General features: G+C 35.3%; 1 protein-coding gene across 14 annotated transcripts in view; it reads right to left on the bottom strand.

Moving 5' to 3' along the window:
- LOC134475110 (histone demethylase UTY-like) overlaps positions 1-27,838 on the bottom strand; it is a 322,941-nt gene that overhangs the window by 256,562 nt on the left and 38,541 nt on the right. For all 14 annotated transcript variants that reach the window (XR_010046059.1, XR_010046060.1, XM_063244489.1 and 11 more), the window contains exons 3-4: positions 14,328-14,436; positions 2,162-2,211 (exon numbers count right to left, since the gene is read on the bottom strand). Coding sequence is in view for 12 of the 14 variants with exons in the window: in XM_063244489.1 (XP_063100559.1) it covers positions 2,162-2,211; positions 14,328-14,436 (159 nt within the window). In the remaining 2 variants the exon portion in view is untranslated. The remainder of the gene's footprint in view (positions 1-2,161; positions 2,212-14,327; positions 14,437-27,838) is intronic.

Below are 27,838 nucleotides of genomic sequence, written 5' to 3'. Positions count from 1 at the left end.
GGAACAGATCAGAAGATGCAAACACAACTACAGACACACTCAGCCACCTTATTATATTAGACAAAGGGGGTAAACATGTTTACTTTTGCCTCTTTATTAAATGGTGTTGGAAAAACTGGCTTTCCATATACCGAAGACTAAACCTAGGCCCATGTCTATCACCACGCACTACAGTCAAAATGATCTAAATATCTACATGATCTACAGATCTATATATTAAAACAGAAACACTGAATCTACTGGAACACAAGTTAGGTAGAAATCTTGGACATACTGGGGTAGGCAGAGAATTCATGAACAAAATGCAAACTGCACAGAAAATACTTCAAAGAATCAGCAACTGGGATCTCGTATTATTGAAAAGTTTTTACACTTCAAAAGAAATCACCAACAAAGTGAAAAGAAAATCCACAGAATGGGAAAGAATCCTAACCAGCAATCCCTCAGACAAAGGACTTATATCCAGAGCATACAAAGAATTGAAAAACATGAACCCCACAAATTCAAAGGTCCTCTCCAAAAACAGGCATCTGAGATGAACACACATTTCTCAGATGAAGATATACAAATGGAAAATAAATACATGAAGAAATGTTCACCATCACTGGTCATTCGAGAAAGGCAAATTACAACAGTATTGTCATTTCATCTCACTCCAGGAGGCATGGCTACCATCAAGAAATCTACAGATAACAAATGGTGGTGAGGCTGTAGGGGAAAAGGAACACTTTTTCACTGTCGGTAGGAATTTAGAGTGGTGTGGCCACTGTGGAAATCAGTACAGAGATTCGTCAAAAAACTTGGATTGGAAGTTCCATTCAATCCAGCTATTCCTCCCGTAGGTATTTTCCCAGAAAAATTGTAAAGGTCATGTCACAGTGATATATGCCCACTCATGTTACAGCAGCACAATTTATGATAGCTTAATCTTAAAAACAACCAAAATGCCAATAAATCGCAGAGAGGATGAAAAAGATGTGGTACATTTATACATTGGAATATTACTTTTTGTTTCTAATCAAACAGGAAAGTTTGTGCTGTCATTGTTTGTGTATCCACTTTTATGCTTTCATTTTGTAACTTGAACAAAGTTCATTTTGTAACTTGCTTATAAGATAACATTACGAATTTATCAACTAGGGATTTCTTAGTGTCATTATTTAAATTCTATAATATTTCTATCCTTATCTTATTTTTTCTATATAAAAAAAAGCAAAAGAAATCAATACATTGTTATATACATCAAAGAATATAACTCTATGTATGTTTAAGTGTGTAAAATAGATAACCACGGTACTAAGTTTTAGATCATTGAAAAGAATGGTTTACACTGTCAAAAGATGAGTGTCTATCCACTTTTTATGCTATGGTTCTGTAAGTTGAACAACTATTTCTATGAGAACAAAATGTAATTTATTAACCAGTGATTAATTTATTAGTTTTTTAAATTTTATAATATTTGTTTTGCTTTCTTCTGTTTGGGTTCTTTTTTCTTTAAATACAAAACAGTAATGAGAACACTGCTGAACATGAATGAACACTGCACCAACTGGAATAAGTTCAATCAAAACACAACATATAATTTCATGCGTATTTTCCAAAACAGGGAAATATACAGGAAGTATACTAAATTAATGGTTGCTTAGGGTCTCATTCATAAAAAACAAATCATATCTATTTAAGAATAATGATGCACATTCTTAAGATAAAATCCATTATTTTTATGAGATTAGTTGGAGTTTTGTTTGATTTTGCTTTTTGTTTAAATAGTTTGATTGTAATGTATCATATCTATGTTCTGTTTTAAAACACAAGAAAATTACTAATTAAGAATAAAACAAATGTCCCAGCATGGGGTCACATTCCTGTAAAATCAGGGATGTTTGGACAAGTGGACTGCTTTCACTTCAAAGCCAGAATAGGATACAGTTAGCACAAGGTCACCCTGCATTACATGGTAACATTCTGTTTCAAAACATGAAACCAGAAAACAAACAAATAATAAGGAAAATTCATACAAAATGTCCATACGTAAAATAACTTCCATTAACTCTTGATTTTCCATGTCCCCTCCTTACAATTAACAATTAGAAATTACTACAAAAAAAGTATATATTAAACATAGATTATGCCCAAAACAGGAACTCAAAGTTGTACTGACCTTCCAGTAGTCAGCCTGTAAACTGTAGTATCGCTGATATGCAGATAATGCTATAAAAGGAAATATTTAAAACAGGTCAAACTGCATCCCAATGAACAAGGAAACATTATTAATTTTTTTTAATACATGTTGCCTAAGTTCCTAGTTTCAAAGCAAAAAATGACAAAACTAACCAATTTAAATTTTGTAGCCTACAAACTTAGGAATGGAGAAAGATGCTGAAATCTCACCCATGAACTTCCCCAATATAAAATCAATCCAACTTATCCTAGGAAATGAAACTGATGAAACTTATACATACTGTATTTTTCTTACCATGCAACTCACTTCCCAAAAGGCAAGTACCAAAAAGGGAAGTTAACAACCTGGCATACCTCCTTTCACACAGTAAAGGTTTCCTTACTTACTTTCAGTGTAAAGACTAAGAAAACCACCCCCAGTCCTCTAGATAAAATGTTCTCAAATCACAAAAAATACTTCCTGACAGATGCAAAAAGGGATAAAAGTAAAAGATGGGGACACACATATGCAAAGAATTAATGAACAATTTTTTTAAGTGAGGAAACTATTACTGAACAACAGACTCACAATCTCTGAATAAAATCTAAACATTTACTTGAGGTAAACTTTTAAATGCACATCACTTTAAAATCTGGATCCTTAAAAGAATAAAAACTTTTAAAACTGCAAAGCATCAAAGCAACGGCAAGCTAGACATACTGTTATACATTAAGAATTTTATGTTTTATACAAACTTTCTGTACAAACTTCATATACCTTTATAGTAGAACTATACATGTTATTTGTCTTTCATAAATTGAACCACAATGTAGTTTTAAAAAAATCTAAACTGGCAATGAAGAAAACTTGCTTTCTGAATTGTAAAATGACAAACACTACTTAGCCTTAAAATTTGAAAACAATCAATATAATAATATTCAAGAGACAGGACACATTAAGTCATGATATAAAGTATGTTTCAAGTCTGAGAACTTAATGACTAAAATACTTCTTTTTCAAAACCAAAAAGATTTCCAGGAAGATAGTGGTGCAGTTAGCAGCACAGAAAACAGCCTATCTGAGAGTGACCATCCAAATGCTGTAAAGAGAACCAGGGATTTAACTGGAAGGACACAGATTCTCTGGACACAGGGAGAATCTGAAGTGTGAACTGAAGCCAAAAGAGAATGAAAAGAAAACCTTCACCAAGAAGAGGGCTCCTTTGCCCACCAGACTCACTACATGAGATTTGTTGGAACATGGGTACAAACTGTCAAGATGACACTGGAGGCTGGCAACCCTGAAGGCCTCTGCAGAGAGACATGGCAGTGCAGGGGAACAGTGGACATGAAAGACTATACTGGCTGGCACTGTGGGCCTTGATAAACCAAGACTGGGTCACAGAAAATAATGTGGCACAGTGCTAAAGAACCACGGACTAGGTTAACCAAACAACAACTTCTCATGTCTAACAAACTAAAGAGGCAAGATTTTTCCAAAGACTCAAACCCAAAAAGCAGCTAAACCTGGAAGATATCTCAGAGAAGGAGTTATCACCTAGGTATCCTAAAATAAAGCAATAAAGCAACCCCACCATAGGCAACTTACAAGCATCACACCATGAACTAAACTGGAAAAAGAAAATAAATGAGAAGACGATTAAACAATATGTAATCCCAATTTTCCAAAGACAAAGTTTACCAAAGGCAAAACCGGAGGCAATGAGGTGCAACAATCCAAAATCACCCCCATCAGGTCTCTCTGAACAACAGAGCAATTGAATGAGGCTCTGGAAAAAATGAAATCAGAAAATAAACACCATGCTTAGTGATGTTACAGTAGACATAGACCAAAACAATAGAGAAGCTTAAGCAAATTACAGAAACGCAGCACAGAATGAAATGGAATCCATACAGCAGATTCAATCAGATATTGTTTGGTCCTGCTACAGGAGAGAGATAAGAGAGAGAAAACAAAGAAAAAGAGGGAGAAAACGAAACAAAGGAAAAAGGGAAGGAGAGGGGAGGGGAGGGGAGAGAAGGGGAGGGTAGCAGAGAGAAGGGAAGAGAAAGGAAAAGAGGCCTTTATTGCAGTCACAGGAGGGCTGTTAAAGAGATACAAGCACCCCCTGGAAGCATCCAGGGGAAAAAACACAGGCTTTATTTGGAATTGACACTGGGTAGAGTTAAAGGGGTGAATAGGGGAGCATGGCACACACCTGAAGAGCTGGCTTAACTTTTGACTTGCAAGAAGAACACGGGGCGGGGGGAGTAGTTTTGAAGGGAGGTGGCTCTCCAGTGCCATGTTAACTTGCACAAGGGAAAAACCCATCACAAACCAGGGGAATGAAAACTCCATTGAAAGTATTCAAGGTACATTAGGTCAATGTGAGGATAAGATCTCAGATATTGAAGACAGGCTTGCAATTAGTGTCTAGGAAAAAAAAGACTTCTCAAAAGTAGGGACCATGACACATCACTACAGCAGCTGCTAGATGAGACAAAATAGATGAACCTGAGGTTAACTGAAATCAATGAACCAGGAGGAAATACCACAAGTGTCATCAAAAAAAATGTTGACAGACAACACAGAAAAATTTTCTGGTACAGATAAAATAATTTGATATACAAATAACTGAGGAATATAGAATTCCAATTAGCAATGATTTTTTAAAAATCTACAGCTAGGCATTTCACAGTCAAGATTCTAGAAATTCAGCTGGGCGCGGTGGCTCATGTCTGTAATCCCAGCACTCCAGAGGCCGAAGCAGGAAGATCCTTGTGAGTTTGAGAGCAGCCTGAGCCACAAAGTGAGCTCAAGGACTGCCAAACTGCACAGAGAGACCCTGTCTCAAAAAGACCCCCCAAAAAGATTCTAGAAATTCAGCACAGGAATACAATCTTAAAAGCGGTTTAAACAGAAACAAATCACCTATAAAGGAAAGCCTATCAGACTCACAGCTGCCTTCTCAGCACAAACTCTCAAGCCAAGGAGACTTTGAAGTCAAGTACACCAAATTAAAAGGAAAACAACTTTCAACCTAAACTGATTTATCCTGCTACACACCCTTTAAAAATTGATGGAGAAATAAGATATTTCCATAACAAAGAACATCTGAGGAAACTTATGATCACCAAAACACAAAATGTTCTGAAGGACATTCTAGAAAGAGATAATAAGATGAGAGCTCCATGAACCCCAACAGAACGAATCCACCAGGGAGGGCAAACAATTAGAGGGAAGAGGAAAAAAAGCAGAGGGAGCCAACAACATGAAAATAACATGACAAGCATACATCAATACATATCAGTTGTAACCATCAGTGTTAATGGTCTTTTTTTTTTTTCTTTTTCGTTTTTATCGGTACCAGGGATCGAACTCACGACTGCCTGCTTGCAAGGCAGGCGCTTATGCAGCTGAGCTAAATCCCCAGCCCAGTGTTAATGGTCTTAATTCACAGTCAGTCATAGACTGACAGAAGAGATCAAGAAGCACGATCCAAAAATATGCTGCATACAAGAAACACATTTAATTCAAAAGAAATTCATAGACAAAGTCAAAGGATAAAAACAGTACTCCATGCAACAGGAACCCATGAAAAAGCAGGGGTAGCTATTTTGTTTGCAAACAAAGTGAATTTCAAACCAACACTGATTAAGAAAGACAAAGCTGGTCACTACATCATCATTAAGGGAACAATCCAAGGAAAAGACATTACGATCATAAACATATGCAACAATACTAGTGCACACAACTATGTAAAAGTTACTAACAGACATGAAAAATCAGGAGTCCTGATACAACTGTTTTGGGAGATCTCAATGACCCCATCACAAAAAGATAGATCAACTAGACAAAAAATGAATAATGAAATACTAGAACTGAATCAAACTTTTGAACCAATGCACTTACTAGAAGTCTATAGTGTCCCATCCCATGACATCGGAATACACATTCTTCTCAGCTGCATTGCATGGGATATTCTTCGCAACAGACCACATACTGGCTTATTGAATATGACATTGCAATGCACTGCAAATGCATGTCAAAGGAAACCACAAGAACTTCATAAATTTGTGGAAACTAAATAGTACTCCACTGAACAACCAATGGGTCACAGATGAAATTAAAGAAGAAATTAGCTTTTATAGTTGAATGATAATGACAATTAAGCGTACCAAAACCTGTGAGACACAATAAAAGCAGCCTTAAAAGGCAAACTTAAGAGCAGTAAATACATAAGCAAAACTGAGCAGGCACATACAAACAACTTAAATTTGAACCACAGATTTCTAGAAAAAGAACAGCAGGATAAACCAACAGCTCATACAAAGGAGGAAATTATAAAAATCAGGGTAGAAATTAACACACTGGACACTAAAAACTTACAATGAATCAGAGTTGGTTCTTGAAGGATTAAAAAAGACTAAATAAAACTCATATTCTAACAAGATGGAAAATACAGAAGAAATGAACACATTCCTGGATATATATATATAAAGTACCAAAGCTGAATCAAGAAGATATGACAACCCGAAGTAACCCAGTATCAATGAATCAAATCAAAGATGTAACTTTAAAAAACTACCAACCAATTAATTAATTAAATTAATTAATTAGATAAATTTTTAAAAGCCCTGTCAACAAAGAAAAGCCCAGGCCCTGATGGATTCACTTCAGAATTCTACAAGAAATTTATGGAAGACCTAACAGCACTATTCTCAAACTCCTTAATGAAATTGAAAAGGAATGCTCCCAAATTCATTCCTGTAAGCATGCATTTCTCCTAATTCAAAAACTAGTGAAGGGCCCAACTAAGAAAGAGAATTACAAGCCATCTCCCTAATGAACAATGCTGCAGAAAATCCTTAATAAGATACTGGCAAACAGACTGCAGCAAATCGTCAAGCAGTCTGTACAACATGAGCAAGTGGAATTCATCCCAGGGATGCAGACCCGGTCCAGTATACATAATCCATACATGTAGTATACCACATTAAGAGGCAAGGACAAAAATCATGATTGTCTCAACAGACGCTGAAAGCATGTTTGACATAGTCCAGCACCTATTCATGATATTTAAAATTTAAAAAAACGCTGCAGTAAATTGAAATAGATGATCTTTATCTCAATCTGATTAAAATCATCTATGACAAAGCAACAGCCAATATCATACTAAATGGGCAAAAACTGAAAGCCTTCACCGAAAATCAGGAGAAAGACAAGGATATACACTGTCTCCACTCTTATTCAACATAGTCCTAAAAGCTTTAGCTGGAGCAATTAGATGACAGAGAGAAATTAAAGGAATAAACATTCGGAAGGGAAAACTTAAAACTTTCATTTTTTACAGAAAATATGATACTCTACTTAGAAGACCCCAAAAACTCCACCAAAAGACTTTTAGATTTAATAAGCAAATTCAGTAACATACCTGGTTACAAAGTCAACAGTCAAAAATCAACAGCCTTCTTGTGCACGATTAACAAACTCACTGAGAGAAAAATCAAGGAAACAATGCCTTTTACAGTAGCATCAAAAAAAAAAAAAATGGGGCTGGGGATTTAGCTCAGCATCATAAGCACCTGCTTTGCAAGCAGGCAGTCGTGAGTTCAATCCCCAGTACCAATAAAAAAGAAAAAGACAAAGAAGAAGAAGAAACATCTAGGACTCAACCTAACAAAGGATGTAAAAGACTTCTACACTGAAAACTACAGTACTCTAAAAAAGGAGACTGAAGAGGATATTAGAAAATGGAGAGACATCCCATGCTCTTGAGTAGGAAGAATGAATATACTGAAAATGTCCATACTTTCAAACTGTTGTACAGTCAATGCAATCCCAATCAAACCTTGAACAGCATATCTCACAGAATTAGAGAAAACAACCCGACAATACATCTGGAAGTTCTTGAGACATACAGGGGAAAAAAAGAAGAAGCACAGATTATAGCAAAGGCCATCCTGGGAAACAAAGACAAGACAGGGGCATCACAATTCCTGGGTAGAAATTATACTATAAAATTACTGTAATAATAAGTGTGGTACTGGAGGGAATAAAAACACTCAAAAGATCAGTGGAACATTTTAAAAGATGTAGCAACAAATCCAGACACACTAACTTTTTGACAAAGGTGACAAACACACTCACTGGAAGAAAGATAGTCTCTTTAATAAACGATGCTGGAAAAGCTGGCTCTGCACACGCTGAAGATTAAAACTGGATCCTCATTTTTCATTAGGTACTAAGATAAAACTGAAATGGATCAAATATCTTAATAGTAAAATAGAAACATTAAATCTGCTGGAAGATAGAGTACATAAAACTCTTGACAACATTGGTGTAGGCAAAGACTTTATGTACAAGTACAGATTGCGCAGAAACTACTGCAAAGAATCAACAACTGGGATCTCACCCTACTGAAAAGCTTTTGCACAAGAAGAGAAGCCACCAACAGAGTGAAGAGACAACCTACAACATGGGAGAAAATGTTTGCCAGCTATTCCTCGACAAATGATTACCATGAAGAACATAAAAATAACTTTAAAAAACCTCAATCCACCCAGATGTAAAGACTCAATCCAAAAATGAGGATGGGAACACACTCCTCAGATGAAATAAAAAGAGCAAGTAAGTATGTGAAAAAACGTTCAGTATCATTGGTCATTCCAGAGACGCAAATTAACAAATTGTTGAGATTCCACCTCACCCTGTAAAGAATGGCTAGTATCAAGAAATCAGCTGTAACAAATGCTAGAGGGGCTATTCCACTTTTAGGCATATACCCAGAAGAACTGAAAACATCATACCACAGTGATATAGGTGCACCCATGTTTATAGTATCACAATTTGTAATAGCCAGATCTTGGAAACACACTGTCCACACACTGAGGAATGGATAGAAAAAATGTGGTTTATTTATACAATGGAGTACTACTCAGCTATAAAGAATGGTCACATTGATTTATTTATAAATAAATGGATGCAACTTGAGACTATACTAATAAGCAAAATAAATCAAATTTATATATATAAATAACGCATATTCTCCCTAGTATAAGAAATGGTAAGAGTAACTTAGATTTTATGCCATTCATGGTTCCCCATTATATTGCTTTGATGTCATAATGTTTTCATTCATTGGTTGGAATGGTTTTTTTCTGTTTTGTTTGATTTTATGTGTGATGGTATGAACAGCTACTTTGAAGCAAACAAGACATTATGGCAGGCACTGCTGATATACTATCATCTTGTTTTGAAGTTTTACCATGCTTCTGTTCTTCTGTTTCCACTGATTCTATCATGTTGTGTCTTATTGGATTTTAAAATGTGTGAGAGTATAAACAAATTTTTAAGGAAAATGAGATATTATAGTATCCATTGTTCATTTTCTGTTATTTGGTTCTGAATGTCCTGTAATTCTTTCATTCTCTTGAATGATTTTATACTATTTTTTCATGTTTGACACTACTGTGTATGAAGGTATGCTCAACTATTTCAAAGAAGAGACATTATGGTAGCTACTATTAATATCCAGTTGTCTTGTGTGAAGTACTGTGTTTCTTGCATTATGTTTTGATCAGCTTTATACCATTCTTTGTTGTTTCACTGTCTTTAAAATAAAAATAAAATTAAAATGTTTTTTAAAATGCTGAAGGGGCTGTAGGGAAAAAGGAACCCCTCTCCATGGTTGGTGCATATGCAGAGTGGTGCAACTACTGTGGAAATCTGAGTGAAGATTCTACAAAAAACTAGGAGTAGAGGTCCCATTAACTAAGCTATTCCCCCTTCTGGGTACCTTCCCAAAACAATTTAAACAAAAACAGCCTACCACAGTGACACATATATTAATAATAGCCAGATCTCGGAAACAGCCTAAATGCCCATCAACTGAGGAATGGATTTTTAAAAATACAGTGTTTTTATATAACAGAGAACTACTTAGGCATGAATAAGAGTAAACTGGAGACTTATAGGTAAATGGATGCACCCTGAGAACATACTCATTAGTGAAAAAAAAAATGTATGTAAACATCATTTTGTTTCATTACTGTGAAAAGCTAAAACAAAAAACATGTATATGTGTATATATAAGTAAATATGTATGTATATGTATATGTATATGTATATGTATATGTATATGTATATGTATATGTATATAAAAAAGTAAGATAGTTGTACTACTGGTTTCACTGAGTTTGCTGAAGTAAAACATTTATGGTGGTACAGTTAGGGCAATTGAATACAGCTGACTTTTTTCTTTAGGTGAATGATTTAGGGATGACAATGCACAATGTAATGTTCTACTTTTACCCCTGATTGATGTACTTTGAAGTTTTCTTATAGTTTTTGTTCTTCTTCGACTTCTTTTTGTTTCATTTTATCTATAAATAAAATTGATTTGAAAAAAATTTTTTAAAAAAGTGAGCATAAAGCCAACGGGTGCTATTTCATGCCAGTGATTCCATCACTCTGAAGAATAAGACATGAAGATTGCTGTGAGTTCCAGGTCAGGCTGGGCTGAAGAGTGAGTTGGAAGTCCCATACACAGTGAGACCGTGTCTTAAAAAAAAAAAGAAAAAAAAATTAAGACATAATTTAATGAAAGGCAACATATAGCACTGGGAAGGCTGAGACAAGAGCATCACCATGAGATTTAGGACTGCCTAGGCCAGTCAGTTAGCTCAAGACCAATATGGGTGATATTTTCTGTCACAAAAGGATACAGCATGAAAGAAGTCATTTTAAAGTTGGACCTCAGGCACATGTACAATAGAGCACACTTGTAATACAACACTCAGGAGGCTGAGGCAAGAGGATTGCTGTGAATTCAAGGCCAGTCTTGAAACATTATACAGCAAGATCCTATCTTAAAAAGGAAAGGAACAAAGGATTGTAGGAAGGAAGGAAAGAATAGCAGAGAAGGGAGGAAAAAAAAAAGACGGAAGAAAGAAAAGACAAATACAGAGACAGAAAAAGAAAACTAAAAAACAAAGAAGAAAACAGGACAAAAGAAAAAAAAAGTTGGGTTTCCTCAGGCTCTCAATCTGGCCAATAATGACTATGACATAAAAATATTTAATGTTTCATCATTTACAGGTCTCATACAACCTAAAAATTCCTTATTAAGTTTTTATAAGGATGACTAAAGCATAAACAGCCATCTGTCAGTGAGAGAAAAGGAACAGTTCTACACTGTTGGTAGTAGTGTAGACTGGTACACCACTGTGGAAATCAGTGTGGTGATTCCTCAAAAAACTAGTGAGAGGTCCTATTTGACCCAGCTATTTATCTTCTGAGTAGTTTCCTAGAAAAACTCAAAATGCCATGTCACAGTGATACATGCCCACCCATGTTCTTAACAACACAATTTGTAATAGCTAAATCTTGGAAACGACCAAAATGCTCATCAATTGCAGAATGGATAAAACGAAAAAGGTATGGTATTTTTAATACAATGGAATATTACTCCGCTATAAAAAAGGATAATCTTGAGTTTAGAAGTTTAACTGTGACACTCAGTAGGCAGCCAGGATTCTTGCTTTATAATTATCATCATCCTGTGCCAAAGGAGGGCAAAGAGATTTTGCGAGTGCTACACCCACTACATCTGCCCTGGGGAAGGTGGTGGGGCCTGTGTACAATATTAGCCAGAAGAGTTCTGTTTTCTCCTTTTGCTCTGCCTACTACCTTCAAGTATTGCCCCAGTGCCATGCCAAATTGCCTTGGAGCCAGCTGATTATGGACTGAAGGCTCCAAAACAGTAAGAAATATACTGTTCATTCCTTCATTTTGAGTGTCAGCTGTTTTGTCCCAGCAACAAAAGAAAAGTTACCAAGACCATCTATACAAAAGACCCCAAAAACTCTATCAACTTTACTAGAGATAATAAGCAAATTCAGCAGTATGGCTGTATACAAACTCAGTACTCAAACATCAACACCATTACTGTCCACAAACAACAAAGTCATTGAGAGAGAAATTATGAAAATGACACCTTTCACAATAGCAACCAAAACAATGAAATATTTAGGAATCATCCTAACAAAGGATGTAAAAGACCTGTACATTGAAAACTACAGTACTCTAAAAAAGATGATTATAGAAGATGTCAGAAAATGGAAAGATATTCCTTGGTTAGGAACACTGAGAAAATGGTCATATTTCCAAAACAGTTATACAGATTTAATGCAATTCCAATCTAAATTCCAGTTAACATATTTTACAGATCTAGAAAAGACATTCCTAAAACTCATTTGGAAGCAGAAGAGATCTAGAATAGCAAAGGCAATCCTGGGCAGCAAAGAAAGGCAGGAGGCATTGCAATTCCTGACTTCAAATTATACCACAAAGCTACAAAGATAAAATCAGCATTATACTGGCAAAAACACGGACCTACGGATCAATGAGGAACAGATTAGAAAATGCAAACTATAAAGACATTTAGCAGGGCCAAGAATTTAGCTCAGTGGCATAAGCACCTGCTTCATAAGTGTGAAGTTGTGAGTTCCAAACGCAGTGCCAAAAAAAAAAAAAAAGGCACTCAACCACCTTATATTTGACAAACAACCTAACCATGTTCACTGGAAGAAAGACAGCCTCTGTAATAAATGGTGCTGGAAAAATTGCCTTTCTACATGCCAAAGACTGAAAATAGACCTATGTCTATCACTATGCATTAAATTGAAGTTAAAATGGATCAAATACTTAAATATTAAAACAGAAATACTAAGTCTACTGGAAGATAAGGTAGATAGAAATCTTGAGTACATAGGTGAAGGCAAAGAATTCATAAAACACAAACCACAGGGAGGTACTTCAAAGAATCAATAACTAGGGTCTCATCTTATTTGAAAGTTTTTACACTTCAAAAGAAATCACCAACATAGAGAAAGAAAACCCACAGAATGGGAAAGAATTTTAGCCAGATGGCCCTTAAAGGATTTATATCTAAAATATATGAAAAACTGAAAAACATCCCCCAAATTCAATGACCCTCTCAAAAAGGGGGCATGTGACATGAACACACATTTCTCACATGAAGAAGTACAAATGGTAAATAATAATGAAGAAATGTTCAACAACATTGGTCATTCAAGAGACGCAAATTAAAACTGAGATTCTATTTCACCCTGGAAAGAATGGCTGCCATCAAGAAATCAAGCAATAGCAAGTGCTGCAATGTGGGAAAAAAGGAACCCACCACTGTGGAAATCATTGTGGAGACTCCTCAAAAAATTAGGATTAGAGGTCCCATTTGACCCAGCTATTCCCCATCTGGGTATTTTCTGAGAAAAATTGAAAATGTTACGTGACAGTGATATATGTGAACCCATGTTTACAGCAGCACAATTTGCAATAGCTAAATCTTGGAAACAATCAAAATGCCCATCAACCGCAGAATGGATAAAATTTTTTAAAAATGTGGAATTTTTGTATGATGAAATATTACTCAGCTATCAAAAGGATAGTCTAGAAGCTTTTATAAGTAAATGGAGGCAACCTGAGTCCATACTCATAAGTGAAATAAATCAGACTCACTTTTGGAAATATATTGTCTCTCTAGTGTAAAAAATAAATAATAATAATAATACTTAAAGAGTAATAAGATCCAAAATGTATAACAAATATTGGAAAAAGGAAAGAAAGTGCTCAAAAAGAAAAGACAGCTGGAATAAGGGAAAGGACAAATGATTGTTGAAGAAAGGAAATGATTGTATGTATATACATATACTCATATAACTATGTATATGTATGTAAGATAGATAACTATACTACTAATCTCTGTTAGGCCATCAAGAAGAACAGTTTGCATATCACTGTTTGACCATTTGATCATTTTTTATACCTAGATCTTGTACCCAGAACAACTACTTCTGTTCCTTTTTTTTTTTTTTTTTTTGGTCTTTTTCGGTACCAGAGATCAAACTCACAACCGCACACTTGCAAGGAAGGCGCTTGTGCCGCTGAGCTAAATCCCCAGCCCCTAGAACAACTACTTCTAAGATAACAGTAAGTAATATAATAACTACTGTTCATTTTGAGTTTTTTAAAATTCTGTATTATTTCTATTCTTTTTCTGTTTTTCTTTCTAAAATAAAAAATAGGGTTAATTACATAATGCAAATATAAATCAATCAGAAATTTAAAAAAAAAAATACATTACCTTTTGAATAATCTTCCAGTAACAGGTTGAAGTGACCTAACTGACAAAAGAAATCAGATTCCACTTTTCCATCTGTTTTTAATATTAAAGATTCGTAGCAGTGAACAGCCTAGAAATAAAAAATATGAAATTTTTAAAAATAAAACCCTAAACTGCATTTCATCCCTGAAAGAATACATATATTTACAAGTACAATCAACAAATTTCATTTTCTAAAATCAAATATTATTTGGTATATTATTCCTGAAAAGAAAGCTTCCCTAAATAATAACAGAGCCAGTAATCATGATCTAAATGCTTTCTCATCTTAAAAAAAAAGTACTGTCAAATGAAATGATCTAAAAGCACATTAGCATCACACATACAGATTTTAAATAAAAATGCAAAATCTAATTGTTATTTTATTTCACATTTAAACAACAAAACTATTCTTAAGGTAAAAATACAATCATATATAACATACTTCAAAGATCATACATTAAAAAAGTTTAACCATTCTTCAATACTTCTCCAGACCACATTAAAATAATATCTTTAAATACATTAGGTTAGATAAAAAAATATTGCTATAGTCATGCATGGTGATGCTGACCTATAATGACAACAGTTAGAGGTTCCAGAAGTGTAGACTCATAATTCTGGTACTCTAGAATTATAAAACAAAGGACTGCACATTAAACCTAGCCTGGACAAGGTAGTCCCTCATGAAATGCTCTCCCACAAAAAAAAAAAACAAAAACCAGATTGATGGTGTGCCTCAGTATGAAGGCCCTGGATTTAACTCACAATACCACCACAAAAAAATATAAATAAAAATCAGAGAGAAAAAGAAAAATAAAATATTTACTTATATCCTTCTATATTTAATATGTTTATTATAAAATTTAAATTGCAAGTATAACTCACTAGTACACTGCTACAAAATGGGCTATAAATAAAAACAATGCCTAACTCTCCACTGTAATTTTTAGTCATCAACTTTTAGAATATCATAAATTTGTGTTTCAATTGTGTAATACCTATTCTGCTTCATGCATACTACTCCAACACATTCTCTTACATTTTTTTAATAGAGTAAAGGAACACTTGCTCCTCATTCCAGAGACCTAGGGATTAGCAAGATCATCAGCCTCATGCCCCTCCTCCCTCCAAAGACCACGGACCACGGGGTCAACAGATCATTAGCCCCACTCTTCCTTGGCCTCACTCTCTTTCACTCCAAGGACCTAAGGGTTGTCAGGATCATCGGCCTCACCTCCCATCTAGCTCTACAGACCTAGAGGTCAATAGGATTGGTGACCTCACCCCTCCTACATCCACTGACCCAGAGGACAGTGACATTGTCAGAATCATAATCTTTGTTACTCCACAAACGTAGGCGCCAGGAAGATCATCAGTGATTCTCCTCCACCCACACAAAAGACCACAATAGCCCACCGACAACTTGCCACCCTTTCCACCACCTGCAGAACCTTAGTGGGTTGGTATAAGCCTCAACAAATTCTCACCCACACAGAAGACCTCAGTGGAGTTTTGATAATGTGGTTAGTTTCCCCCTCAAACAGAGGACCTTAGGGGGTACAGGGGAGCAGCAGTGAACTTGCCAGCTGTAGGACTTTGGCAAGTCTGGCAAGAATACAAGTGAGTCTTTCTACCATAAAGAAAACACCAGGTGGGTTAAAGAAAGTACACAACAAGACCTCCCCCAACTTAGAGGAAATCAAAAGGCCTTACAAGACACCTAATGAAACAGCAGGGTCCCAGCTCAGGTGCACACTCTAGTAAAGTAGATCTGGGTGCCTGTAACAGCCTGAAGCCATAGTAACGATAGGAACTAAGGGTTGACTAACATCAATATTCTTATGTTAGTCAGCCTAGGAACAATATAGGACTCACCCACTGGCCCTGTAGGAGGAATTCAGGTGACTAACCTCTCCCCTTCATTGTGGACCCAGCAATGAAGACAAATATCAATCACACAGTAGGACCATAAGACACACACAATGGACAGTTGTGGGATCATAAGACACACATGATGGACAGTGGAGACCAAAATATTAACCCAAGAGGTGAAAACAACAAAACAAAAAGGGAAATGTAATCTCAAATGTCCAGTCCATCAGGAACAAATACAGGAGACATCAAAATAGAGCACATTAAAAGTCACAGCATCGGGGGCTGGAGGTTTAACTCAACAGCATAAGTGCCTGCCTTGCAAGTGTGTGGTCATGAGTTTGATCCCTGGTACCAATAAAAAAGAAAAAGACAAAAAAAAAAAAGTCATAGCATCTGAATTTTCTGAAAAGAAGCAAGTGAAATGAGGCTAGGGAGGAAATCAGATTACAAATCATTTCTAAAGCAAAGAAAGAAATGACAATTTTAATAAAGAAGTAGAAGACAGGAGCATGGATAAATGATGCAAACCTTGAATGAACAATACAGAAAAGAAATAGAATGCATGGAACAAATTCAAAGAGATATATAGGAAGTAAAAAATTCAACTGAAAGCTGGTGGCCCTGGGTCGATGGTGGAAAATTCTACTGAATGAAGCTGAGGATAGAGTTTTGGACCTTGAAGACAGGATCACAGCTTGCAATCATGAAAGAAAAGAACTTTTAACCATAACAAAGGAGTATGAAATAACAAGTCAACAGCTTCAGGATGATGCAAAGAGAAACAATATAATACTAAAAGGCATCAGTGAAAATGCAGGAGTTAATGTGAATGACATCAGTAAGTCAGAAGTAATAGCAGAAAATTTCCCAAACAGGAAAAGAGTCAGATATGCAGGTAAGTGAGGCATACAAAATGCCAAACAATCACAACCAACATAACCTACATCCAGACATAATAATTAGGATCCCAGACATTCAACATAAAAACAGAATACTAAAAGCTATTAGAAAAAAGATACAAAAGAATCAAGGCAGACTTCCCAGCACAAACCCTTGAGATGAGCTTTGTTTCAAGCCCTGAAAGAAAACAACTTTCAACCCAGATTGAAGTACCCTGCAGAACTTTCTTTGAAATTTAATGGAGAAATCTACTTCATTACAAAGAACAACTGATGAAATTCAAGTCCACCAAACCAACCCAAGAAAGAGTACTGAAAGACATACTAGATAAAGAAAAAAATGACTAAAATTCTAGGACAACCACAGAAAGAAACTACCAGGCAGAGCAAGCAATTAAACAAGGGAAAAAAGCAGGAAACCAACAAGAGGAAAATACCATGACAAAGTTGAGCCAGTATCAATTATATTCATCAATGTAAATGGCCTCAGTTCACCAATTAAAAGAAACAGGTTCACAGAATGGATCAAGAAATAGGATGCTGTATACAAGAAACACACCTGATTCAAAAAGAAGTTCACAGATTAAAAGTCAAAGGAAGGAAAACAATATTCTATGCAATAGGAACCAAGAAAAAAAAACCAGGAGTAGCTATTCTGTTTGCAGACTATGTGAACTTCAAACCAAAACTGGTCAAAAGAGATAAAGAAGGTCACTACATGCTTGTTAGTGGAAAACTTCAAGAAGAAGAAATAACAATGATGAACATATACGCACCAAGTACAGGAGCACCCACTATATAAGACAAATATTAATGGGCAGCAAAAACGAAATACACAAGAACACAATTTTAATAGGGATCTTAATGTCCCATTGTCACAAAAAGACAGATCAACTAGACAAAAACTCAGCAAAGAATCAACTTAACTGAACTGACGGTGTGAGCAAATGGACTTAATAGATGTTTACAGAGTGCTCCACCCAAACATCAGAAAGTACACTCTTCTCAGCTGCACATGGGATATTCTCTAAAATAGGCCATAGAAGATTCTTTTATTTAAGAACATTTTTATGTAAGTGGAAAAGAACTGAAATTGTCCATAGAAGATTAGCCCATAGAAGATTCTTTTATTTAAGAACATTTTTATGTAAGTGGAAAAGAACTGAAATTGTCCTATGCATATTATCTGACCATAGTACAGTAAAATTGGAAATTAGTGGCAAAAGAAAGTATAAAACCTAAACATATGGAAATTAAATAACAACCTCTTGAGCAACCAATTGCTTACAGCTAAAATTAAAAGAAGAAATTAAACAATGCCTAAAATTCAATGAAACCAAAGATATAACATAACTTGTGAGACATAATGAAGGCAATGCTAAGAGGGAAATATATAGCAATGAACTGTCACATCAGGAAAACAGGATAAGCCCAAATAAACAACCCAATACTACACCTCAAGCTTCTAAAAAAAAAAGAAGTGCAAGTCAAACCACAACCTCATGAAAGAGAGGAAATTATAAAGATCAGAGCAGAAATTAATCCAACTGATTCTATAAAAATACAAAAAATTAATGACTCAAAAAGCTAGTTCTTGGAGAGAATAAACAGAATTCATAAACTTCTAGTCAATGTTATTGTTATGGTTTGTGTTCAGATGGCCCCCATAAGCCTCACACAGACACAGCTGAATTCAGCATTTGTGATTGGTTCACTGTCTAACACTGAGATTAATGGTATAAACACCACCTCAGAGGCAGAGACAACATACTGTAATGGTAAGAAGAAAGTGTGTCTTATCTTTTTGGCATGGTTCACTCTTGCTGTTTTGCAGTGGCCATGAACGGCGGACCCACCATTTTGCCCTGCATTGGATCCAGCTGAGTATGGACTGAAACCTCAAAAATTGTGAAATAAACCTTCTCTTACCTAATTTTGGGTGTCCAGAATTTTGTCTCAACAATAAGGAAAAAGTAACTAAGACATTTATCAAGAAAAAGAAAAAAAAACCTCAAATTGATACAATAAGGACTGAAAAGGGTGAAATTATGACATCCTATGGAAACTCAAAAGACCACGAATACTTGCTTTGAAAATCTTTACTCATATAGGGTGGAAAACACTAAGGAAATGGACAGATTTCTAGAAATGTATGAACTACCAAAGCTTAATCAAGAAGATATAACAAGCTGGGCTTGGTGGCTCACACCTGTAATCCCAGCATTCAGGAGGCTAAGGCAGGAGGATCGTTGCGAGTTCAAGACCAGCCTAGGCTACAAGATGAATTCAGGCTAGCCTGAACTGCTTTGAGAGACCCTGTCTCAAAAAGACAAATAAAAAAAAAGAAGAAGAAGAAGATATAACAATTTTGAACAATCCAATATCAGGTATTGAAATTGAAAATGTAATTAAAAACTTGCTACAAAGAAAAGCCCAGGTCCTGATGGACTCATGGATGAATTCTACAAGAAATTTAAAAAAGAGTTAATGTCAATACTCTTTAAACTCTTCAAGGAAATTAAAAAGGAAGCAATCCTCCCTAAGTCATTCCTAGAGCCAAGTATTACTCTGATACCAAAACCAGAGAAAGACCCAACCAGAACGGAGAACCTCAGGCCAGTCTCACTAAGGAACACTGATATGAAGATTCCCAATAAAATACTGGCAAATAAAATGCAGCAAATCATCAAGAAGATTATACATCACCACCAAGTGGTATTCACTTCAGGGAATGCAGGAATGGTTTAACATGAGCAAATCAATAATGTAATATACCACATCAACACATCAACAGAGATAAAAACAAAAATCACATGGTCACTTCAACAGATGCAGAAAAGCTTTCAATAAGCTCCAATGTATGTTCATGATTTTTAAAAAAACCTTCAGAAACTCAGAATACAGTGTCTACCTCAATCTCATGGAGGCCGTCTATGACAAACCAATAGCCAACATTATATTAAATGGACAAAAACTGAAAACTTTCACTCTAAAATCAGAAACAAGACAAGGATGTTCACTATCACCACTCCTATGCAATACAGTTCTGAAAACAAAAGCCAGAGCAGTTAGACAGGAGAGAGAAATAAAAGGAATAAAATAGCAAAGGAAGAGGTTAAACTATCACTATTTACAGATGATACAATACTATACTATACATAGAAAGATCCCAAAAACTGTATCAAAAGACTATATCATAAGCAAATTCAGCAATGTATCTGGATACAAACTCAGTAAACAAACATCAATAGCATTCCTGTACACAAACAATAAACTCACTGAGAGAAAAATTATGAAAATGATACCTTTCACAATAGAATCCAAAATAATGAAATGCTAAGGAATCAACCTAACAAATGATATCAAAGACCTATACGATGAAAATTGTAGTACTCTTTTTTTAAAAAAGGAGATTGAAGAGGATGTCAGAAAATGCAACAATATTCCCTGCTCTTGGTTAGGAAGAACACTGATAAAATGTCCATACTGTTACACAGATTCAATGCAATTCCTATCAAAATGCCAATAATATACCTTACAGATAGAGAAAAAAACATTTCAAAATTTCATTTGGAAACAGGTGTGGCCTAGAATAGCAAAGGCAATCCTGGTCAACAAAGGTAAAGCAGGAGGCACCTAACTCCATGACTTGAAATTATACTACAAAGCTATCGTGATAAAACCAGCACTTTACTGTCAAAAAAAAAAAAAAAGAAAAAAGAAAAAAGAAAAAAAGACTGGAGTATCAAGGGAACACATTAGAAGATCACCTTATCTTTGACCAAGGGACTAAACATATTCAGTGAAAAAAAGAAAGCCTCTTTAATAAATGGTGCTGGAAAAATTGTCTTTCCATATGCCAAAGACTGAAAATAGACCCATGTCTATCACCATGCACTAAAGCAAAAATGGATCAAAGGTCTAAGGTAGGTAAGAATCTTGAGGGGAAGGCAGAGTTCATGAACAAAATGCTAACTGCATGGGAGGTACTTCAAAGAATCAGTAACTGGGATCTCATGTTATTAAAAAGTTTTTGCACTTCAAAAAAATCACCAACACAGAGAAAAGAAAACTCACAGAATAGGAAAGAACTTTTATCAAGTTGACCACAAAAAACTTGTATCTAGAATATATGAAGAATTGAAAACCATCAGGGAACCCAAATTCAAAGACCCAATCCAAAAGGGAGTGTCTGACATGAACACACACTACTCACATGGAGAAGTACAAATGGCAAATAGATACATGAAGAAATGTTCACCATCACTAGTTATTTGAAAAATACAAATTAAAACAGCACTGAGATTATATCTCATTCCAGAAAGAATGGCTGTAATTAAGAAATCAACCTATTGCAAATGTTGGCAGAGCTGTGGGGAAAAAGGAACAGTTCTACACTGTTGATAGGAGGGTAGACTTAGTGTAACCACTGTGGAAATCAGTGTGACAATTCCTCAAAAAACTAGGATTTAGAAGTCCAAAGCAACCGAATATTTCCTATGTATTTTTCCAGAAAAATTGAAAATGCCATGTCACAGTGATATATACCCACCTATGTTCATAATAGCATAATTTGTAATAACTAAATCTTGGAAATAACCAAAATGCTTATCAATCACACAATGGATACAATAAAAAAGATGCAGTGTTTTAATACAATAGAATATTACTCAGCTATGTAAAAGGATAACTTGAGGCCTTTATAAGTGAATGGAAGCAACCTGAGACTATACTCATAAGTGAAATAATGACTCATATCTATTTTATAACAGACATTGTAATTAATGAAAGGGCAAAAAAGTGTTCCAAAAAACAGAAATAAGTAAGGGAAAGGAAAAAAGGAAGAAAGGAAAAGATTATATGTATGTTGGTAAATATATAAATGTATGTGTGTATATGTACGTTAGATAACTATAGTACTAGTCAAAAAGAACAGTTTGAGCTGTCATTGTTTATCAATTTTGTGCCTAGATTTTATAACCTGAACAACTGAGATAACAATATGCAATATATTAACTAGTGTTTATTCGCTATATTTTTTTTTGAAATTCTGTATCATTTCTATTCTTTTTATTTTTTTTTAATTCTTTTTTTTTTTTTTTGTGGTACTAGGGATTGAATTCATGACCTCATACTTGCCAGGCAGGTGCTTATGCCACTGAGCTAAATCCCCACCCCCTTATTTTGTTTTTTAAAAAAACAAACAGAATACCTAAAAGAAACAACTCTTCCTACTCCAACAGCTTGCAAAAAATAAAGATCTGATTAAATCACCAGAGAATAAAAAGTGTGTTCATGTAAAAATGATAATCAGAGATCTTGAGAAACTTATTCCAACTGAATCTTAACGCTCTGAGAGCAAATAAATGTATTTTTGTTTCTATTTTCAGATTTGAAATTGAACCCTGGGCCTCACATCTGCATACTAGGCAAGTCCTCTACTACTAAGAAATACCAGTAAACCATCTTCTACCCTTTTTTCTTTCTTTCTTTCCTATTTGCAAGAGGAAGGTCACTACATTATCTAGGCTGGCCTTGAAATTACAATTCTCCTGCCTCAATCTCCCCCAGTAGCTAGTACTACTATACACGCACTAATGTACCCATCACCTGATGCAAGTCTTTTTTTTTTTTTTATTTAAAGAGAAAGAAATAAAAAAATACATGGAGCAAAAGAAATGGTACAAATAATAAAGAATTACAGAAAAATAAATGGTAAGAAATCACCAGTTGATAATTTACATATTTTCATCTTAGAAATAGTTGTTCAGGTTACAAAATTAAAGTATGTAAAGTGACATTCAAATAGTGAAACTGCCAACAGTTCTGCTCAATGATCTAACAAAAACTTAGTAATATGGTTATCAGTCCTACACACTTGTTTTTTATCTTAGAGGATAAGATTAAACATATCAAAACAAAACAAAACATTTCAAAAAGAAACAATTTAAAAGAAATACAGATTTCAAAGCAAGTCCACTGGAGATCTTCATGTTTATCTAATTGTCTCTAGTTTTCTTCCAAATAGTTGTCCCCATCTTCACACACATTAAATACATACTGCATATTATAGAACTAAGCAAGTCATTACAGGATGATGAAGGCTTTTTAGGTCTTCAAGATCTGACATTGGGGAAGAAAATAATGACTACCATAGTGTCTCTCATTCTCTTCGTAGTAGCTGTCCTTATGAAATTGAACGTAAGAGACTGGACTAGTATCACTCTGAAGAGTGAATAATAGTACTGCTAGATTTTATATCATAATGCTACAGAATTAGCATTGGGTTTCGTAGTGTCTCTTCTTCTTCAGAGTATCTGTTCATTACATCTTGCATTATATAATCTGTTACGGTAAATAGTTTAAAAAATTCTTCCCATGTGTGAATTTCTACATGTATATCTATTCTCTCTGTACTATATGGAAAAAAATCATAACAAAACAGCAAAAGAAATTTCTAGAAAAACATCCAATGAAAAAGACACATAAGGTGATTTACCATAGTTACTACGCTTTCTCTTGTTATTTTCAATAGACTTGTCCACATCATCAGGCTTAATACAGTTAAGCATAGTATTACATAGCTATTTTTATAAAAACACAACTTTGAAAACATTGTAGGACTTGAGAGACGTTAATAATTAAAACCGGTATGGATATCTTTTATATCTTGTCATCTTCAGAGTAGTTGCCTATACTTTTAGAGTTGATACTATCAAGCATATCAAATTCAAATAAAATCAGCCAAGGCAAAACCATGGTTTAATGAATCAGATTCAAGTAAGTAAGACAATGTAAGTAATACAGGGTTTCAGTTTAAGTTAATAGGAAATTAAGGATAGTTAACCATGGTATAACCTGCTATTTTAGAGTCAGATATCTGTGCCCTCAAATCTGATATGAATGGATAGATCAGAACAAAATAAATTCAAATTAAACAGAAAGATAAGACTACTGTGACACTTAAATTCTGATACACTATTAACAATCACCTCTGCCTTTTTTTATAGTGTATCAAAGCTATCTATATTAAAGATTATAGCTTACCATCTCTGCTCCATGTCTGCTACTCCACTTCACTGATATAATTTGTCCCTCATTCCACTGTCTGCCCTGTTCATTGAGGCCTCTCTGCCACTGTTGTTGGAATCCTTGTATCCTTTCCTCTCTTTCTGGAATGTCCTTTAGCACTCTCTGTAGGGTTGGGTTAGAGGCTATAACTACAGTTCCTCCTTGTCTTGGAAACATCTTATTTCTCCATTAATTTTGAGAGAGAGTTTTTCGGGGTATACTAGTCTTGGTTGCAAATTATTTTCGTTCAGGACTTGGATAATTTCCCCACAGGCCCTTCTCGATTTGAGAGTTTGTATTGATAAGTCTGTTGTTATTTTGATAATTTTCCCATTGTAGGTTAGCTGCTTCTTTTCCCTGGCTGCTTTTGGTATTCTGTTCTTTTGGTGGATTTCTGGAATCTTGATTATTATATGTCTGGGTATACATCTGTTTTGGTTGTAGGTGGCTAGAGTTCTGTATGCCTCTTTTATCTGGATATCATTTCTTTTTCCTATGCTTGGGAAGTTTCCTTTAATATATTTGTGAATATTCTTTGTATTTCATTTTTGGTTGCTCCTGCTACCTCGTTCACATGCTTTATTCTTTTTTTGTTTGTTTGTTTGTTTGTTTGTTTTTGTCTTTTTCCTTTTTATCAGTACCAGGGATCGAACTCACAACTGCCTGCTTATAAGGCAGTAGTTTATGCCACTGAGCTAAATCCCCAGCCCCTACATGCTTTATTCTTAAGTTATGCATCCTTTTTGTCATCTTCTAGCCTTTGAATTGTTTCTTTCTGGTTTTTTTTTTTTTTCCTTTTTATCAGTACTGGGGATTGAACAAATTGTTTCTTTCTGGTTCCTCATTATTTTTAAGAGGTCTTTCATGATCATGTATCATAAATCTCTCTTCAAGTTTCAAAAGATTAACTTTAGTTTCTATCAAGGCATTTTGCCAGTTTTCAATGGAGTTTTTAATTTCCTGGTAATCTCTTTGGATCTGTTTCTTGTATTCTAGGTTGTTTAAATTCATCATCAGAGGTTTCTCTTTCTTTTCTGATATCCTCCATTCTTCCATCTGTGTTCTCTTGGGTGGGGCTTATCATTTCTTTAATTAATCTCTTTATATCTTGCCTCACTTGGGTCAGAAACACAGTTTTAAATTCATCTATGAGATCATGAAGGTATTTCTTTATTTTGGCTGTGTCTAGTATTGGATGGTTACTGTGCTGGTTCTCTTGTGTGTTTACTTCTCCTGGGCTTATTTTCCCAGGTTCAGCAGCTGGAGATTTTTTTTTTATTTCTATCTCTTATCATGTTTCTGGATTCTTTCAAACTGGAGTGTCTGGGGGGGCGTCTCTGGCCCTTTCTGTATTGGTTAGGGTCTTTCCAAAGCGTGCTAACTGGAGTTTTTGCTGCCCTCCCCAACTTGCTGTTATCTGAGGTAGGCAGGGATGCAGGAACAATGCAGGCTAGCTTCCAGCCTCTGTGCCAGTCAATCCACAAGTTAGGCTGTACCTTGTGGACATCACAGAGTAGCGACTATTTTGTATCTGCTTATTGGGTCCCAACCAGAGGTGTGATTCAGTCCCAGCAGATCCTGCCAGTTCTCTCTGCACCAAAAGCAGCTGACTGATGTTACCATGGTGCAGGGCTCTGCCCAAATCCCAGCTGTCCTCTACCAGACCTCTCTGCGCCAAAAACATCTATCTGATGTCACTGCAGCATCGGGGTCTGCCCAATTTCAAGATGTCCTCCACCAGTCCTATGTCACTGATGCCACCATGGTAACAGGCTCTGCCCAATTCCAAGATGTCCTCCAGCCAGCAACAGCAGCTGCAGAACCCAGTTCCTAGCACTCACCAGGACTCAATGCAGACTTCCTCTTGGGTCCACTGCACACTGTGCCACATGTCTTTACTGCGTTCCCAGCACAGTGCCTATCGTTCAGAAAACTTCACAGTGTCTGGCTTCGGAGCTCCAGAGCTTCTCGCAGTCTCCTCCAGTGCTGCCAGGTGGCTTTGGCTGCTTCGCAAGGTCCCAGGTCTCAATTTCCTGCAGTTGCCAAGAACCAATACCACTTTTCCCTTTGGATCCACTGCTCACTGTGCGGCATTAAAGGCCCAGGATTTGTAGACTCCCATTATCGGCAGCCGCGGTCTCAGCATTATCTTAAATCCTCCGGGCGCACCTAGTATACCGTGGAACTGGGATAGGTGAGTACATCAGGTCTCTCCATCCACACTTTTCCTTCCTCTTCCTAGTTTTATTTTTCCCTTCAGTTACCACCTTGGTTAATAAGAAACGTTATACATTCGTCTGGCCCTCTCCATGTTGTCATATTCTAGAATCTAATCTGATTTCTCCGCAGAGACTCTGCACCCAGTCCCCTAGCAAGCCGCCATTTTTCTACTGATGCAAGTTTTAATTTGAAAATTTATGTGTGTTTAGGAGTACTGACCACACAAACTTAGTAACTGTTTCCTTTCCATGAGACAAAAGTCAAACTCTTAACTTCAAAATATTTTCCAACTTTCTCAACTTTCCAAAATTTATAATTTGAATATAACATAAATTGTAGATTTAATAGGACACTCCAAAAAGAAATTCCTCTTGTTTCTAAGATATACAAAGGCACTCAAAAGAATATTGCCTATTCAAAAGGACCCAAGAACAAAAGAAATCATTCAATAAAGAATTACAGTGAGTTTCCAGTATTATCAAAGTCCTTTAATCGCCACAAAAGATTTGCTTAGATTGAAAACTAGTTTCTCACATGAAATGATTTCATTTTTTCTCTTTTCATGAAAAGAACAATTCAGTTACAGAACCCAAAGAATACATACCTAAGCATATATCCATATCCTTATGAGATGAAAGACCGTCTGCAGTGAAAATTACCTTGGACTGACTTAACCATCATTACAATAAATACAGTTTGAAAAAACCCTGAGCCAGGTGTGATGGTGTATAATTCAAGCTACAAAAAAGTCTGAGGCTGGAAGATAATTTAAATAGAATCTATGAACAGCCTGAGTAACACAAAAAGACACTGTTTCAAATAATGACCAAAAAGATTTTGTTTCAAATAAAAAAGAATTGAGATGTGTTATATGTCGAGAAATGTAAATACCATGTTTTACAAATGCATACCAAAAAAAAGCAATAAAATAAAAGAGGAAGAGAATCAAAGGATGGAGAGAGGGAAAGGGAGTGAAAGTAAAGGAGATTTTTTAAATGTTGATACATGTTATATAGTATGAATGTAGTAATTTCCCACAAGGAATATAAACATTATGTACTATACACATATACTAAAATAATATCAAAAATACAGCATGAACAATATTTTTAAAAAGACAAATTTTTAATCAAACATGAGTGTTTCAGTACCTACTTTTGGTCATCTATACATAAGCATACTATTAGCAAATTACCATCACTGAAAACAAAATCAGAATTTACTCTAAAATAAATTAGAGATACAAAATTTGTTTTGGCTGCTCTAGCAAACTAATAAGAATCTCAAAATTCTATCAAATTCTCTTGTCCCTATCTAATTATACAATCTTGGCCTCAGAAATAAATGTCAGTCTGAAATTTCACTGAACCACATTTCAAGTATCCTATTTTGTCTTCCCTTCAATCAATCTCTTCTTTTCCCAAA

The sequence above is a fragment of the Cavia porcellus genome, unplaced genomic scaffold, assembly GCF_034190915.1.
Source record: "Cavia porcellus strain 051 isolate PalLab524CR breed Dunkin Hartley unplaced genomic scaffold, mCavPor4.1 scaffold_61, whole genome shotgun sequence".
Taxonomy (NCBI): Eukaryota; Metazoa; Chordata; class Mammalia; order Rodentia; family Caviidae; genus Cavia; species Cavia porcellus.
The sequence above is the reverse complement of the archived record's forward strand: the minus strand, read 5'-3'. Positions and strand labels throughout refer to the sequence as shown.